General features: G+C 47.1%; 1 protein-coding gene across 9 annotated transcripts in view; it reads right to left on the bottom strand.

The window, feature by feature from the left end:
- The window catches only part of LOC122568510 (homeobox protein Nkx-2.5-like), a 179,611-nt gene that overhangs the window by 2,132 nt on the left and 159,913 nt on the right, over positions 1–17,566 (bottom strand). For 5 of the 9 annotated variants that reach the window (XM_043728348.1, XM_043728309.1, XM_043728376.1 and 2 more), the window contains 2 exons: positions 15,004–16,073; positions 80–2,184 (listed from right to left, as the gene is read on the bottom strand). In XM_043728348.1, coding sequence (XP_043584283.1) covers positions 80–374 — 295 coding nt within the window. In that variant the 5' untranslated portion in view covers positions 375–2,184; positions 15,004–16,073. The remainder of the gene's footprint in view (positions 1–79; positions 2,185–15,003; positions 16,074–17,566) is intronic. The other 4 variants (XM_043728327.1, XM_043728366.1, XM_043728318.1 and 1 more) reach the window with 4 other exon arrangements.

Here is a 17,566-nt window from a genome sequence, read left to right as displayed (position 1 = left end):
ATTGCCGATACTGTATGGCCAGAAAATGGATCGAAGCGAAGACAAAACATCGGCCACGATATACACCGATCTTACGCACCGTCCTCTGTAACCGGTGGATCCTGGTACGGAGCGGCGATCTGATTCAACTGATGAACGTGACCCAAGTCGGGATAGTGAGGATAAGTCGGCATCGATTGCTCCTTGAACTTTTCCATGTCCCAGTTGTTGTCCGGCACGATATTGTAACCGTAATATTCCTGAGGCACGTGCTGCTGTTGAAGCTGATGTTGATGATGGACAGACGGATAGCAATCCATGATTCCAAGCTGTTGATCCTCGCTGAGAATATCGCGGACGCTGAACGGGGTTCCGGAGACCGAGGATGGCAACATTCTAACGCATTCTCGAGCAATGTCGACGACTCTTGCAAATACTCGAACGACAAACTTCACTTCCCAATGCTTTTATCGCGCAAAGAGTCACTTTCCAAACACGCGCACGATCTGTACGAAAATCCTGTTTCGTTGTTGCTCGTCGACGACAAAATTCTACGATTTCATCGTCGTCCTCGAAAAGAACATTGCCACTCGAACAACTCGCGCGATCTTCGTTCAGAAGAAGCTCGGTATTCAGCCATGAAACTCGCTAAAAAACGTTTTACGACATTCGGACGACGTGCTCGAACAACGATAATTCCGCAGCTTCCAACCACCGACTCTTCAACCGTCGTCCACTTCAACTAACGGTAATCTCCGATGACAACTCGAGCCAACTTTCTCGTCTGTCGTGCGGGGTTAATCGCGTTCGAAATGTCGCGAAAGGATATCGTTACCGGCGAGGGCTGTCGAACGAAACTGTAAAGATTTCGGCCGACTCGTTGGAACTGCGGACACGCGCGAGCACCACCTTGAACGCCCGCGGATCGCCTTCTCGGGGGATGATGGCCACGGTTGAACGGTCAGGCCGGAGGGCAGACGCACAATGTGACTTGCTCTGACAGAGGGAGTCAAGTGTTGGTCTCTCCTCCGTGGTCCACACACAGGAACAGGAGGTGGGTGTGCGTGTGAGCGCGGCTGATTTTTACCAGCACACTCCCACCACGTCTGTGAGCGTCGTAGAGCGGCGCAAACACCAGTTCTACGGGGTGGTCGCGTCCTCCGATTGGAGATTTTAATTCGTCTTTGGGCCGATGAATAATTTGCAGCCAGTTTGCGATAGTCGACGAAAGGGAAACTATTCGAGCGAGGATCCTTCCTTCTTGTGTTCTTTTTTTTTTCTTTATTTTCATAACCGCATAATTCGGGGATGAAGTTTAGGGTGCACGAAATCGACTTAATTGCTTTCCTGCCGTTCGTCTCGCTTTACTTTAGCGAGTTTCGGTGTGCTTTTAATCGATCGTATGCGGTAGTCTCTGATACTTGCAGCCCATTTTCCTACTTGTTTAGGCAATGTTTCTATAGAAGAGAGGCTTTAGGGGCGAGCTTCGATGGTTGGTCGTTTCTTTTTTTATGTCCCTTTTTACGAGATTCTCGAATGTCATTCGGAGCCGGGTATCTATGACTTCCTAAATACAGTTTCCAAGTTAAGTACGGTTACCGAGCTCGTGTTGTTAACAAACGTTCATACAAAAGCAATCTTGTACGACAAGCTATCGACGGTGGATGACGCGCGGTAACATGGAATTCCGTCCAGCGTGTTTTCCCCGTCTGTGCGCAAAGTATCGGAGCACAGAATCGGTCGGAGCTCGGTTAAGTGAAAAAAATTCGACTCATCCTCGCGTCGCATGATAATTACGAGGATCGGAAGTGCGGGGTCGATCAAGGAGATGGCAAATCGGTTTTTGCCGTGGGTCAGCCATAACGCGGCGACTAACGTTGGGGCGGAGGAGAAGACCGAAGGCCCGCCTATGCTCCAACAATCGAACCAATCCAGACATACCGTGAACGAGGCTTCTAAAACTGGCGATTAAATCTCGATTCGCGTGATTACCGCCTTCTACCGTCCCCTCGGTACTCTCCCTGCACCGCAACTCAAATCCATCAACGAAAAGTGCCGCATAAATCGGAAATTTATTGGTAATTAATCGGGTGTTTGAAAGACGTTCGAATCGAGTCACAAATTTTTATTCATCCTCGAAAGCTTCTGCTTGTATTTTTCTTCTTCTCCTTCTTTCTCCTCTTCTTCTTTTTGCAGCTACGATATCTGTCAAATTTTTAAAGGAACGAAACTCATCAGGGGTGTCAGAGACGTGACAAGTTATAGCGATCACGGGGTATCGATTTCACGACGGGATCGCTGGTGGGCTTGGAACCAGCTTGGAACGGGTTCGGAACGGGCTTGGAAATGAAAACAAAACAATTCATTTTTCTTGGCCGATGCGACGGCAGGACGAGATCCTCGCTCGTGGTTCATCCCCGAGTCCGCGACATCGACGAGTCGAAAGTAACATACACCAGATGCGTCTTTCAGAACACACCGAACCCTTGACGCTTCAGATACATCCTAAAGATTTGGAATTCGAAAAATCAGCCTGTTTAAGTCTCGATCGGTCTACCTGGTCCTTTGTGTAATTCTCGAAACAGCACACCATCCAGTCTTGTATATTTTTCCCTCGCAAACCTCTCGCGCTTGTCGATGGATTTGAAAAACGTAATCGTACTCTTTGTTCCTATCGTCTAACGTTCTACAGATCGTCGACGATATTCTCGACAAAATTTCCGAGATACTTATTTATAATTATACTTGTCTATAATAAGTATTATGTCACTGCGCCGCGCCAGAGAAAATTACTGAAAATTCTCGATGCGAGAATTGATTGTAAATTACTAATAAAAAAATAAAAAAATTTCCGAGGAGTTTGCGTTTAAAATTCTTCGAAAGTAGATCTTTCGTTTCGACGATGTCTCGTTACGGTGCTGCGGCACTGGTCGCCGAATCGCAAACGAAAAACGGTCGCCGACGACGCTTTGCCAATTAACAATTTGTAATCGCAATGCCTCCGTTTTCAACAAAATCGCCGACTGAGAAATTAATTACTGTGCGCGTTACGTTTGAAATTTTTCCTCTCATCAAGAAACTGCAAAATTCTCTACGATCCGTTCTTCGCGATCAAAAAATTCGAACGCTCAATTCTTTTTTCCTTTTATTTGGAAGAATTTTACGATCAATTCTCATTGAGAATTATAAACAAATTATTCTGGCGTGGTACTACGTCGTGTTTTTATCGTATGTTTGATTCTAGTCGAATCTAATGCTTAAATCCGAAGGGTAACGTCTTTTTAGCCTGCGGGTCTGATCCGTCGTGTCAAGTAAACGCGCAATTTGACATTGCCGTCGAAAAAATGGTCGATCGAGAAACGTTCGTTGCCGAACATACTGCGCTTACAACTCTTGCAAAAGAGCTATTGAATATCAATGGTGTCTCGTTTAAGAGGCTCCGGAATATTCGTTGTTAATTCGCGAACGAATAGCAACCACCGACAACCCTCGCGAACCGAGACGGCTGTTTATTATTCTACGCGTGGAAAGTACGCGGAATTACACGGAGGCGGCGCGTGCGTGCGTGAATGTGTGGCCGTGTGATGCATGGTAGGCGCCAAGAGATACCGAGGCGCCTTCTTAATTGTGGGAAAGCGGCGCCGGCGTCTGGAGAGCTTGCGTCGTGTGAAGCCACCGCGCCCCAAAGTCGCTCGATTTTTAAACAATTCTCCACAGACCGTGCACTTTTCCCCCGGAAAGATCTGGAAAATCTCGGCCATTTCTTTTTTTTTTTTACTACGCTCTCCAATCTTTGCCTACTCGACGCGACCACCTTAAATGCACCCGCTTCGTTTGCCCTGTCGGTTTCTAACTTTCTAAGATCTCTCGACGTGATATTTAAATATATATTTGAACGCAAGATATTCGAATATATCGCTAAAACGTAAAGGAGAAGTTGGGCGAAGAACGGGCAACTTTACGGGAATTGAAAGTGAATGAAATGTGATACGAGTTGATCGGTTAGGTGTATGTACTTATAACGTGTATGTGCAGATTCTGATGAATTAAGTCTTGTTCGATCGGATGAAATTGACGTAGGATTGACGGGAGAGTATAGAGTCGTTATTCATAATGTTATTCGTAATGCGTTCATTCGTAGCTCGTTTATGGTAGAATCGAATGATCGCTATGGAAAATCGAACGATCGCATCTATTCGAGTAAATAGCAGGGGCTCAGTGACGTTCTTTCTTCGTAGCTTCTAAATACTCTTACTATTTAACAGTGTCACGTCGCTTCGTATTACGAGAATTTTTCTTACTTTCCACGTTTCTTGCGCGGTAAATGTCACCGTTTGTCTTCGTACCGTATGAAATACACGACACAGATCGACGATGAAATACGACGCTTCGAACTCGTCATCTCCAGCCTTCGATCTTTCAGTGTTTATCAACGAAAATTCGTCTCGCGTGTAATTGGCGCCGGAAAACGGGAAACGATTTGCGCGCGCACGAGAGGACAAGTGGTTCCTTCCTCGCGCGGGATCGTGCTCGCGTAACGAGGCTTCGCAATCGAGAAGCTCTCTTCTCTGTTGCAATGTGGTGTCCAGTTGCAACACGGGCTGGCCGTGTTGGCCCGTACAAAAGGGTCCTTTGTGCCGTCGCCTCTCGTCTAAATAGCCGCATGCGGCCTCCACGATGGCCAACTATCCGTGTAAGGTTTATAGAAAAATCCCGTAGCGCACGTTGCCGTATCTTCTAGCCTCCTGGATCGTGGGGGGTCGGATGCCGCCCATGAGGGCCCGTGTTTCCAGGATCTGCTCTTTCTCCTCCTTATCCCTCCCTCGCGTGACCAGCAATGAGACAATAGCACCGGTAGACCGGAGTCCGACAGGTCGATTTCACACCGGAAGGAGTGTTTTTATCGTTCATATGTTTTGCACCGACGACCGTGAAAAATTGCGTATAATTACCGCGACACGGTCATCGTTCGGCAATGAGAGTTATCGGAAGGTTTCTTCCTCTTCGTCCGTCTTGTTGTTCATCTGTCAAGAATTGCTTTCGATATCCAAGCTATCGGAACGAAAAAACGAGAATGATCGCGATATATTCGTGGTGTATGTCGTGGGAAACCGAAAAACTGTCCCCCCCTCTTTTCATTGCAACGATCCAAGTGCATAGATGCGTATCGGATCGATCCTTTCTCTAATTCTCAAAATGTTCCATTTTAAAAAAAAATATATAATTGACCATTCTGCGTATGTCCGATTGGTATAAGGAAGACAAATTTATGACAATACGAAGAAAATTCTACTTGGAAAGCGACAAATATCCGGTTCTTTTAACTAATATTAAATATTATTAAACCTTTCAAACTTCGTACTCGGTTCTATCAGTTTGTAAATCAGTCGATGAGTTAATATTCGTAGTACCAGATCATCTTTATCTAGTAAAAATTTCAACGAGCGCAAGGTACGTGGGAAATATTTATTTACTAGTTCGTCTAGCCACGATCGTTCAGATGGATTCTCGCTATCCATCGAAACCAAGTCCGTTAATTAATTTCAAGCGTCGTTTGGCAAACACGAAGAAACGGAGGAAACGGAGGAAAAGGCCGACTGTTTGTCAGAAGAGAGGGTCACGTGCAGTCGCTCTATTGTATGGGAAGAGTCCAGAGAGCGCATTTTCGAAGTTAGGCGCGCTAGGAAGTTTTCTCACGAGTGGGCCAGACAATTGCGTGGATCTGGATGTCTAGACGGGCGCATCCCTCCTTTTATTTTCTGCGTTGCAACCGAAAACGCAGCCACGTTTGCCAGAAACTTCGCCTCGATGATACGGCTTGGCCACTCGTTCCTCCCTGCGCCTTTTCTTTCTGTCGTCAGGCCTACAAACTGCTCTTTCCTCCAAGCCTGCGGCAAATCCATCGACCACGCTCCGTTAAATTCGTCACAGCCGTTCACTCGCATCTTATCGATCTCGGTGTCGATTTTTGCTGCGATTAATTCTTCGAAATAATTGGAACTTTACCAGGGTCGAAGGACGACCTGTTAATTACTAATTACGCGGGTAATAATTCGGCGGGTTAATTGCCGGTTGAGGCGAGACGCGTTACGCGTCGCTTATTTATAACCACGAATGTTGCTGGCATCGGTAGCGAACAACCGGGTAATTGGATAGCCGGCCGACGTCTTCTATTTGTTGTTCGATACTTAAATGCTAAGACAAGAGCGATCCACGTGCTCTGGTCAACGTCACGACGCGAGATCGCGCCGTATTCTCGACGTCGGACACGCGGGAGCGATATTAACGCCATTGTTCCTTTACAGCGATGCGATGTGGTTTACAAGCGAATAGAGTTTCCAACAAAGGATCGTGCGATTTTTACTCCGAAAAATGAAACGTCGTGTCTTTTCTACGCAGATATTTTACGCGAAATTCGTATAATTTTTGCGTAAATTTGTTCGACGCAAGCCGATATAAATTAACGAAAGTTTTTCCGAAGCTACGTCCCAGCGGAAGATGGATAGAATCGAGAGCGCTATCTTGTCTCTGCTCTCGTGAAAAAATCTGTAAACTTTTAAGTGGAAGGATGGAACGTCAAAGTGCCGTTAATAAACTTTACGTCAAATTAAGACACGTTCTGACTGTTTCTTTCTGTAAGGAAAAAAGAAGCAGGGAAGCGTGTCTATGGTGCCACTTGAGGATATCTCCGATCCCTGGATTACCTTACTGGAACTTCGTGTCAACAAACTCCGATCCCTTTTAGCGTCAACTTTCATTGGTCCCTTAAAGTGGTTTGGATGCTTCGGATACTTGGGATTACCCGGATAATACGATCGAGATAGAAATCTTTCGCATTTCCCATGATTCGTTTCGGATCGATTTGGTTAAAATTGGTTTAAAGTTGGTTACATCGAAGAGAGTATTAAAAATATAGTGCGAATTATATCGGACGTTAAGCGGGCATTGATCACGTTAGCCAATTTTATTTTTCAAGTTTCGAGAAGGTTTTGTACGTATATATATATATATATGGTAGTTGTTTTTACATACGTTTACATTTCGTTTTTCCGTGGGTACACTTTGCTCGAGCAGTAACTTACCAGCTGAGATAGTCAGTTACAGTTAGTGGTCAGCCGTTCGTCGGACTTATCTACCGAGGATAAGTTATCTACCGAGATAAGCCTTTTACGTTTTCCAAAGTCAACATTGTGAACGGAACAGAGAAATCTATTTTACCGACGTCAGTACGGATTTCAAAAGATATCCTTCGTCGGTCGTCCTCTCGACAGCGTTCGCCGTTGTTCGATCAGATGGCGACACCCTCTTTCTTCCAACAGCTCTTCAACCCCCTGAATCGTCGGAAACTAACGAACGAACCTTACGGTATCCCGATTGGTGCCCCCGTCAATTAAACCGTTATTGTAACTACCAAATTGGACAGAATCCCTAACGAGACAATTGGCGCATCTTATAAAGTTTTAAAAGTTATCGTCATATTCTTGCAGCTATTTTACTTCCCAAAGAAGAGAATATCGAGTCCGAAGAAAAGGAATTCATATAACTCATAATGCGTCGTAATCGTACGCGGTAACCCGTAACGATATCCGTCAGTGATCACTAAATCTCGGCAACAAGATGTCCCATAAATAAAGCAAGGGTGGGGGGTGGGGGAAGGGGGTGAGAGACGCGGAGAAATTCAATAAGCAGGATTATCGTCGAAGAAAAACGATCGGCACCACGGGTCGACAGGGCGAGATCGTTAACGAGGGAAAACGCTGGCGGCGATATCTCAATCGGTTATCGGACGTTAATGAATTTCGAGCAGCGGCCACGGAATCGGTGTATTACGAAATTAGCCGGGACCTTTAGACCGTTCCAGAGGCTGACCGGCCTAGAAAAAGTCGGACCCGCGTTTCCAAGCGTCATAAATCACGAAAAATAAGGCCAGAAGGGGCGAGCTGGGAGCAGGGCAAAAAATCGGGACGCTGCTGTAGAGAATAGGAGATTAACATTCTTTTCCGTTCTACCTTTCTGTCATCAGGGGAGATTGCGAGCGTCCCCGAGCGTGCACCGAGAATCATTAAGGGATCCTCCGTAATTTGCGAAGGTGTCTCGTGTGCGTGGACGGTGATCAACGCGCGTTTCAGAATAAATCAACACCGACTGCGTTTTCTGATGAACGCGCGCGGCCAGCGAAACGCGTCTGGATCTCTAGCGTCTCGTTTACCGGTTAAGGCGATTCGAGGCTTCTGGGTAATTTGCGCAAGGTGATCGAGCTCTAGCCATGCCGATTAATAAGCGTCCTCGTAGCTCGTGGCAATATCGTACCAACTTCTTCGATGCTTACACGCGAAACTAAGTTGGCAAACTACGGACGGGCTTTGCTTCCAAGTCCCCTCGTTTTCTCGACTTAATTAATTTGCATCTTGGCGTTGGACTAACGTCGCGATAAAAGGCCACCATAGTCGTATAGATTTGCAAATTCTTTTGCTCGGAAATTATATATAATTATATATGGAGTCGATGTAAGGGGCGAAGAAGGATCAATGGATATCTCGTCTATACGTAAAATTATTATTTGTCAAGCATATTCGTTTACAATGGCAACGTTGAATCTGACGATTCTCTCTGTTGTATCGAAGAGTGCTTCGGTAATTCTCGTGGCTGCAAGTCGAAGAATCGGAACGAATTCTCTTAGAGGGTAGCGTGTATCGATGGACGCGACGCGACGGTCGAACGAATCCTCGAAAATATCGTGTAGTCGAATTCCTCGCGTACAAGACAAGCTCCTCTGTCGGGATCGTCGTTATCTTGATATCTCAGCTGGTAGCTTCGGTGATGGTTTTTGTTTTGGACAGCGCGTCGTGTGCACCAGGGGGTAGGCCCAGGGTGGTCCAATTTGTCTGCCGGTTCGATATTGTTACGAGCTCATCTTTAATAATGCAGCCTCGAACTGGCATCGTTCCTCGACGTTTTTAGATAGCCAAACTCGCTTTGTCGGCATCCCAAACTCACTGTTCGCAACCGGATATAATAAAATTGTCCCTGTTTATCGATTAGCCGGAATCTTATCGCGTCGACGAGAGAACTTTGAAAACGTTAAATCCTTTTTTAATAATACCATGCTCGCGTCGTTCCAGTTTGTTTAGCAACAGTTATACCGTGCTTATCTCGAACGTTCTTCCCGTATTAATTTTCCAATTTATCTATCTGCTTTTATCGGTCGAAACTACAAACTATGCGACGATAACCGCGAGTTAACTAATTCTCTAATCAATGTTTCCCAATTAATTATCAACGGGACAAATAAAATGCTGGCAATTACATGGATATCGGCGTTGAACAGCGACAACGATCGATCGATCGAATCTATCTATCTACCTATCGATCGTTGATGTGTAATTCGATTTCTTTCCGCGTTGCAACGTGGTGACTACGTTAAATATTACTAGGAGCGGTGGCCGAGCGGCAAGGAAATCGATCTATGATTAATCGCGGCAGAACTTGTTTTCGTTCGCGCTCGTAATCTGGAAATCGCTGTTGGCTCGTTCGAAATCGTTTTTGCGGCCTTGCGCCTCGCTCACGTTACTATGTAATTAACGTCTACCGAGGCGTAAGATTTGATTCGCATCATTTCGTGGTTTTCTTGCCGTACGGCTTACAAGCGTTTCCTTCAGCGCTCCCCTCTCCCCCTCTATTCCTATTAGATAGTTAATTAAGTTTCCGTCTCATCGGCCGGAAATTAACAAGATCGTTGTTCTTCGTGGCGTTCGATCGAAGAGAAAGCGGGGCTACTTTGCTCGAAACGATTACGATAGATCGGTTGGTTTCTGTGAGGTTGCGCGGTCAATTAGTTGCGACGATCAATGGACTTTAGGAAGAGTACTAATCCGAGTGTCGTTTATATGTATTTTTCGTGGTAGATGTTGATTTTAATTTGTACAGCTGCGATTAATAAATGGAACACCTTTCTCGGAATAACGACACGATCAAAAGGGTATCTAACATCGAGTCGACCGATTACGGTGGACGGTCGGAAGCTGCGATAGTTGGGAGCAGCTATTCATACGCACGGAAATAACGTTGCTTTGGCAACAGCTTCTAAATTCATTCGATCGCGATAACTCGGCGCGCGTTGCACAACGAAATCACCAGCGTGACAAAGAGGTTCCCTTGGTCTCTTACCCCGACGACGGTTGAAATAACGCGTATCGAAGTTCGAATTATCTATCCAACTTGTAACGCAATAAACACGAATATAATAGAACCCGTCTGCTCTTCCTCCACGTCCGATTGGATACAAATTCTTAATAAACGCACGCTCGAGATCGAAGCGATAGAAACGCTTTAGAAACTGCTGAAGAGTTCTCTCGTTGGTCGATAATACGCGACGATGAAACTAATCTGGCTGTAACGACGAAACAATCGTCGGACGCGATTCAACGGAGGTGCGAGGGAAACGATGACGGCCGCATAGAAGGAGGATCGAGATTACGCAAACGCGGATAACAGAGGGCAGAAAAGGGGGGATGGGGGGTTAGCGTCGTAGGGTGGGTAGCGAGAGCGTGGAGGTTCAAGTTTGTGGCTCGTTTGTACGCGATAACGGCTTATCTAAATAGTTTAGACATGAATTACACAAGCGGGAGTAACATTTATGTTTCATCATGGCAAGAGCCGACGGGGCCGTGACGCTCCATATCTGTTCGCCGACGTCGCTGCCAACCGAACGGTTCCTTTTTTTCCTCTGTACCCTCCGCTCCCCTTCCCGCGTCCCCGGTCCGCCGTTCCTTTTCTTTTTTCCCCGTTTCCTCGCTCTTTATTTTTTCACCGTTTCGACCGAACGTTACAAATTGCTTATCGTCTCGGCGTTGGCAGCACGTTGGGTCGTCTTATCGCGACGTTTGACCCCGTCGTTCGGTCGTAGACGAGATTTCAAACCAGACTTCTCGACGATTCAACGGCGAGGCACGACCGATATCGGAAATTGAGCTGAAATTAATTCTCCTAGCTTGCTTTTTCCTCTTGTTTTTCTATGCTCGGAACGAGGCTGAGACGAGTGGGAGGTTGCGCAGTCGATGAGGTTTGAAATTGTTCGTGGAAAGCTGTGAACGATAGGTTCTGCCCTAGATAGAAGGTTGCCGTGGTAAGAGATTTTTTTGGGAAGAGATACGCTGTAGCACGCAGGCTACGCTGCAAGCGTTTTCCCGACGATCGAAAAACAATTTACTTCGTAAGAAAAATTATTCGTGTCGCACCACGTTGCAGGATGGTGAAAATGGTAGAAGGCACGAGCTACACCGTGTCGCTACCTATCGCCATGGTGACCATCCCCGTGCAATATGGACGTGGGAGAGATCCGTGGCGCAGATAGAGCTCATGAACAAGGTATAAAGAAAGCGAGGAAAGAAAGCGAGTTTTACTAATGGGCGGCCGGACCAGGGTGTAGCCGAGCGTCCCGTGAGCGTGAGCGGCACGTGAAAACATCTCCATTCCACGGGTCACGGGGCCCGGCCCCTATGTGGAATTCATAAGAGAATAATGTCGGCCCCTTGAAAATTAATTTAATTTGTACTAGAAACCGGCCAGAAGAAACACGGTTCACGAACGAACGGACGAAAGAGGTAGAAATGCGTCGGAAGAAGAAAAAAGAGGATAGAAAAGGAGAGAAAGAGAGAGAGAGAGAGAGAGGGTGAGGAAGGGGCGAGGAGAGGATCGAGGAGAATAAGGAGGTGGATGAAGGAGAATAGACGGCGTTCTTCTTGGAGGGCGCAGGTTAGGGCAGCGTGCACCAGTGGAGGGGGTAAGATGGACCCCTGCTGGGTAATATATAGCGGGCCAGTTGGCTCGAAAGGCGCTGCTCTGTCTCCGCGGCGGACTCCTTAGCGGGGCACTGAAACTTTACCTCCCATAATTGATACGAATGTCTTTTCAGGCCGCGCTCGAACATCGCACGGCCATTTAGTCGAGCTCTCCGCTTCGACTCACGGTCAGCTCCGCATCGTCCCGTCTTTCTCTCTTTCGCTCGTTTGGTCCGTTCGTCTGCGCCGTGGCACAGAGACGATCTGCCACGTCAATTATCAGCGCGCGCGGCCTTCTTCACGGCCCAGGCCGACACTCGCCACTTGACCCTTGCCGGATAATTATTGCCGCTGACGCGAATCTTTCACCGTGTCCGCCTTTTCCGTTTGACGCTTGGTGGGGCAGACAGCCACGACCGTTTCGAAAACCTCCACGTCTGTTACGCTGACGATGACGCAATTAGAAAGACAGTCTTCCGAGGTGCTTCACCGAGGTACAGCCCGATCGGGCAGAAGCGAAGCTTCTGGTAGGGCGAGCGACTCGTAAGATACGTTCGATCTTTGATCGATCGACCCTAACGGCAGATTTCTGTGGTGCAGATACGTCGAAGCATCTTACGCGAAAATACTACGTAACGTCATGGAGTAAGAGGTCATAATCAATTTGAATCTACGCGTTGGAAACTTTACTTCTGCTTGATCGAGCAACTGGTAGAAACTCGAAGGATCGCTGCGCGAGTGGTTTTGTATCGTATATTCTTTACACAATGGTCGATTGGAAACGGCGCTTCACGATCATTTATCTGCAAATTATGAGAAATCTTGGTCGGATCGTTTGTTCGTATTTCGCGTTCATAGCTTGTATTTGCACGGAATGAATACTTTTGAACGTACCGCGATAGCCGTTGGTCGCAGCGCCCTGCATTCACGCAGATAGCGTTAATCGCAACGCGTGAAATTCAAGGAGATTCCGCGAGTCGGGAGGGCGATCGAAGGTTCTCGATAGACACGGGCAGAGGCTCGCTCGTGGCACGGAGAGGGCAACGCCGGCCCGTGTGCACTCGCAGAAGAATTAATTAGTCGATCTCGCGCGCTGGTGGGCCCGAAATCTTTGTTCCCGTACGGTCTCGTCCTAACAGCATCGGTAGAACGAGCCTTGGGTAATTAGTAGGTACCTACCGATCACCATCTGCAAGGTGAACGAGCATTACCATGCTTAATGAGTGGTGCGCGGGGCTCTCGTAAACCTCCTTGGCCGGTGTGCGAGGGGATTTCACCTCGGCCGTGTTTCTATCTCTACTCGATCGGGGACGCGGTTGGGTCGCGCGAAAATTCCACCTTTCCACTTCCCATAAAACGCTCGCACGCTAGCGTGTCATGTTTTGCTTGTTCGTGGCGAATCTTCGATTAATCTGATTTTCGATCGTTGAGAACCTTTCGCCCGATATTACCAGAGCGATGGTCGAAGCGAATGGTGAACGGCGGAATCTTCGTCTTTCGCTGAATAATATATTTCTTTCGAGTAATTAAACTGTTCGTCATAGGGAATTTATTCTTCGCTCGCGATCGGATTGTTCGCCTTTCACGCCTGATAATTCCTCTGTTTCGAAACCTTAGAAACAAATTGCTGAGTATTTACGTTTGCAGGAACCGAGTCAACCTAAGAAGCTAATCCGACTTTATTAACCTGTAATTTCAGGTCGATAGAAGTTTCTGTTTAGTAAATGATTCAATTAGCAGGTTAATTACTCATAAACGACACCATGTAGTTTCCGGATAGCGTCGAACTTAAATATAGCGATATTCTTGTATCGTTTGTAATTTGTAGCAGAGTTTCTTACGTTCTTAACCCCTCGAGCGTCACGGTTCATCGCTGAAAGCGTACTCTACGATCGCACGAATCTTCCGCCATCAGCGTATATGATGCACGTTGTAACAACTAAGTGGACTACAACTAACTGGAGGATCGAGATTATTATTGAACGGAGGAAGGTTAGTTTGGACGAGCAGGTTAATATGAGATGAGACTGTTCGAGATTTCAACACGGCAGAATCTCGTCCGTCAACGTATTCAAGGGGTTGGGAACTCGCAAGAACCGAACCCAAAAGCTGTGCGAAAGATCTGGAAACTCGAACGCAACCCCGAAATTTCCACTTTGCTCCTCGATTTCCATCACCGTCGTTATTCCCTCGATCGTTATCGATCTCGTAGCGATTCTTCGAAGAAGCTGCGAATAAAAGGATGGAAGGGGCGGGGTCTGTTCACGTATTCAAGAAGGGATAGAGAAGGAGAGGTAGACACGGCGCGTATAACTACCACCGAAGTCAGAACCCCGGCGAGATTACGATCTAAGTATCCCCAGAAACAAATGCCGAATGCAGCTCGCCCATTGCCGGGCCCTTTGTCGGCTTCGCGACCGGTGCCCTGTTCAGGGCACCAACACCTGCACGGGGCCCACGATCTCGTCGCGGAGCCACGCTCTCGGAAACGAGCCGTGTGCGTCGCCTGTCATACAGGCCCGTTATTGATTGCCGAATGCGAGAAACCGGCGCAAACCGCGCGCGTTTGCGTCCTCCTCGCCTCCGACACTCTTACTCTTCTTCCCTCTTCTTGGAACTTTTGCTTCTCGAACGATAGCGCGTCTCCCTCTTTTGATTTTTCTACCGGTTGTCGACGAAATCGTGGGGAGTGTCGCGTGGAACAAGACGTCTGAATCGAGGCGCGGTAGAGATCGGGGGTGTCGATCAGCCGGCGAAACACTGACGGACTCTTGTAACATTCTCTCTAAACTGTGAATGTTTATTTATGAGGAATTTCGTGCGCGTAATATTCAGAGCTGCAAGGAACGTCAGTGGTGTAGAGCGTTATACGGTATAATATTCCAAGGATAAAACAAATCTATATGCCATTTCTTTACTTGCATTCGTAAAAATATTAACTTACCTAACTACCAGCATAAAGTTTTCACGTTAAGTATTCGTTAATGTTGCTCTCCGGTGTCAGTGGGTTCCTTTAGGTCGTGGCAATCGAGTTTTATAAATCGACGATTTACTTTAAGGCTGTCTTAAGATAAGAATCGTAAGCGTCGAACGCGAATCGTCGACGTAAACCAATGCATTCGATTTTACGCGCGTACTAATAGAGGTTATTAACCGCGAAACGTTCCCCGTACACCTCGTCAGGCGTATATTTATAATTGTCGAACATCAGGTAGTCGTCGAGTTCCACGAAAGTCGTACGTACCGTTTGGTCTCCACCTTCACGCTCTCGTTACGATCGACTTGGGGCCATGGAACGACACGTGTTTCGCCAGTAAATCAAATTGGCGTCCACCGGTGCTCTGAAGTGGCTGCTTTTGGAGTGACTCTCTTTTACAGTCGATTAGAGGTATCCGTGAAACCCTCGAGGAACACAAAAGAAGCAGGTGACTCGACAGTGACTCCTCTCTTGACCTGGACTCGTTCTTTGTTACGTTTTTGTGCCTGGAATCAGCGACGCCGAAAACTGTAATAATATAGTTGGATTCATGGGAAACCCGGTAGGTGAATCCCCCGAGACGAGTCCTTAATGAAATCGTGTCCACGACGTTTCTTCGCGTGGGAGTCGATCACGTCTGGAGAATTTTCCGGGCGACCGGTTATGCGTTCATCGCGTCTCCTCGCTGAGAAGCAATCCGTGAAACAGGTAGGAACGACGAGGACTCTGGACAATGCCCGGCAACGAGAAGAAAAATCGTTTTTTAACGTGATCGCGGCGACCTCCGCGTCGCGACGTCGAACGTGAAACCGACGACGTTTATTCCCGACCGGGTAATTTGTATTTTCTACCTCGCATCAGGGGGTGGAGCGGGAAAATTCAATTCTTTTCGGCTCGATCCCGTTCGAGGACTTGGTCGAGCGTCGTTTGTCATCGTTTAAATAATTCCCTTTGTTTGCCTCGGTTTTTCCTCGGTTCCCTCTCGTCGAACAGGTACCACGGTTGTGGAAATATTTCTGCTCCGGAGGATCGAAGCGGAATGCTTTATGGCACCTCTCGCAGGTATCCGCCTAAAAGTTGACGGCTGCTTTGGAAACGGCGTTTCAGAACCGTTTTCGTGCATCTTGAGACGATTCGTGGTCTCGCGGTCCATTCGATAATTTAATATCGTGGTCGCGGCTCGAATGATCCGTTCCACGAGCCATGTTTCCTCGTTCGCATCGATTTCTCCGCGCCTGGCACACTTCTGCGTCAACCCCTTCGACCTGTATCGTCTCTACGCCTCTGTTTCCGCGTCTTCGACTAAATTGCAGATCCGAATTTTCGTTTCCAGTTATCTGAAACGTAGAATGCAACTACGTAATAACGAACGTATACGTCTAAGAAATCGAGGAAAATGAAGGATGTCGCTTATTGCGAGAATTCAAAATGGAATTTTGTGTGATGCTATGTGAAGAAACGGATGAAGACGATTGATCGTTTACCTCGAGAAAGGTAGAGCTTTCGTTGGAACGGCAAAGTGTCGCGGACGGATTGCGATAGTCTTACCTCTAATCTTATCTCTAATTTACCTCTAACTCGTAGAACGCAAAAATTGCATCGTCTAGTAATTTTCCTATTTCTAAGGATCTGCACGAAAAAAGTAAATCGATTTTACTAAAACAGCTAACTATTCTACTTAATATGCTTTGTATCAAAATTGTCATCTTTTCGCCGAAAGTTATGCCCACAAAGGGCTAATACATCGGCCCTTAGAGTCCCCTTAGAGTCCCTTTAGAATCTTAGAGCGCCACTTTACACTCGACTCCCTGGCCCCGACGATAAATTCCTGTCGCCATTGGATCTCTGCCAATTAGCACGGAGCATCGGTCATTAGAGAGTAGCATCGATCGTACGTGCCACCTGTCCGAAAATCGTGCATCGGCCGGTGGAATTGGACCGGTCGACCCTTTCCTCCAACCCTATCTACGACATCGGGAACTCGGCTCGAGATAACCGATCTCCATTGTCATTTGTTTGTCTAAGTTAGCGGATTAGAGCCAGTCATTCGCGTCAAAGGCGACCGCTCGTCCGATCGAGCAGCGATATCAAAGATAGGAGACCGATCCGCTCGGGCCACCCCTGAGCAGATCGTTCTCCATCGTTGGAAACGGGATTCACGCAGAAAGAATGATTAATCCTCGGGGCTATGGTGGTTCGTTTACGACCGATGTCAATCATCGATGTTCGTCCCGTTTCGTTTTGTCGACGAAAAGCTCGATTGTGTCACCGGCCGGTTAATTAAGGAAGAACTTTTGCATCGAACGTAAAGAAGCTGATCCGATCCTCTTACGGGATATATTCTTTCGGGGAAGGGTAAGTTGGTCGATGGGTTGTAGTTAGATTAGGACTTAAAGCGAAACGGTCGATATCTTTCGAGTTCGTTATTTCGCTTATCGTTTGAAGCTGGCGTTGGCGCGCTTGAATATTAAGCGTGAATCATTAGCAAAACCCGCCGAATACAGTTACGGTATTGTTCGATATTTCTGGAGAGATTTACTACAGCATGTTCCGGTGAAAACGACGGTCAAGTTTTTAGGAATCTTTGCCAGCCGACGACCGACGAGGGGCGTGACGCGGTTCTATTGATAGGATCCCGCGAAAATGCGTTAATCTTAAGAATTCTAAATCATCGTTGAACACACCCTGTCGACGCAACGAAACGACACTCCTACCGGTGATAAAAGTCGTGCACTGTTTCTAACCCACGCGTCATTCGTTTAAACGTCTCCGCTTAAACGTTCGACTAAATTTCCAGCCGAATTGTTCTCCCTAGCTTTATCGAGACGAA

Source organism: Bombus pyrosoma, linkage group LG1 (assembly GCF_014825855.1).
Source record: "Bombus pyrosoma isolate SC7728 linkage group LG1, ASM1482585v1, whole genome shotgun sequence".
NCBI classification, from domain to species: Eukaryota; Metazoa; Arthropoda; class Insecta; order Hymenoptera; family Apidae; genus Bombus; species Bombus pyrosoma.
The sequence above is the reverse complement of the archived record's forward strand: the minus strand, read 5'-3'. Positions and strand labels throughout refer to the sequence as shown.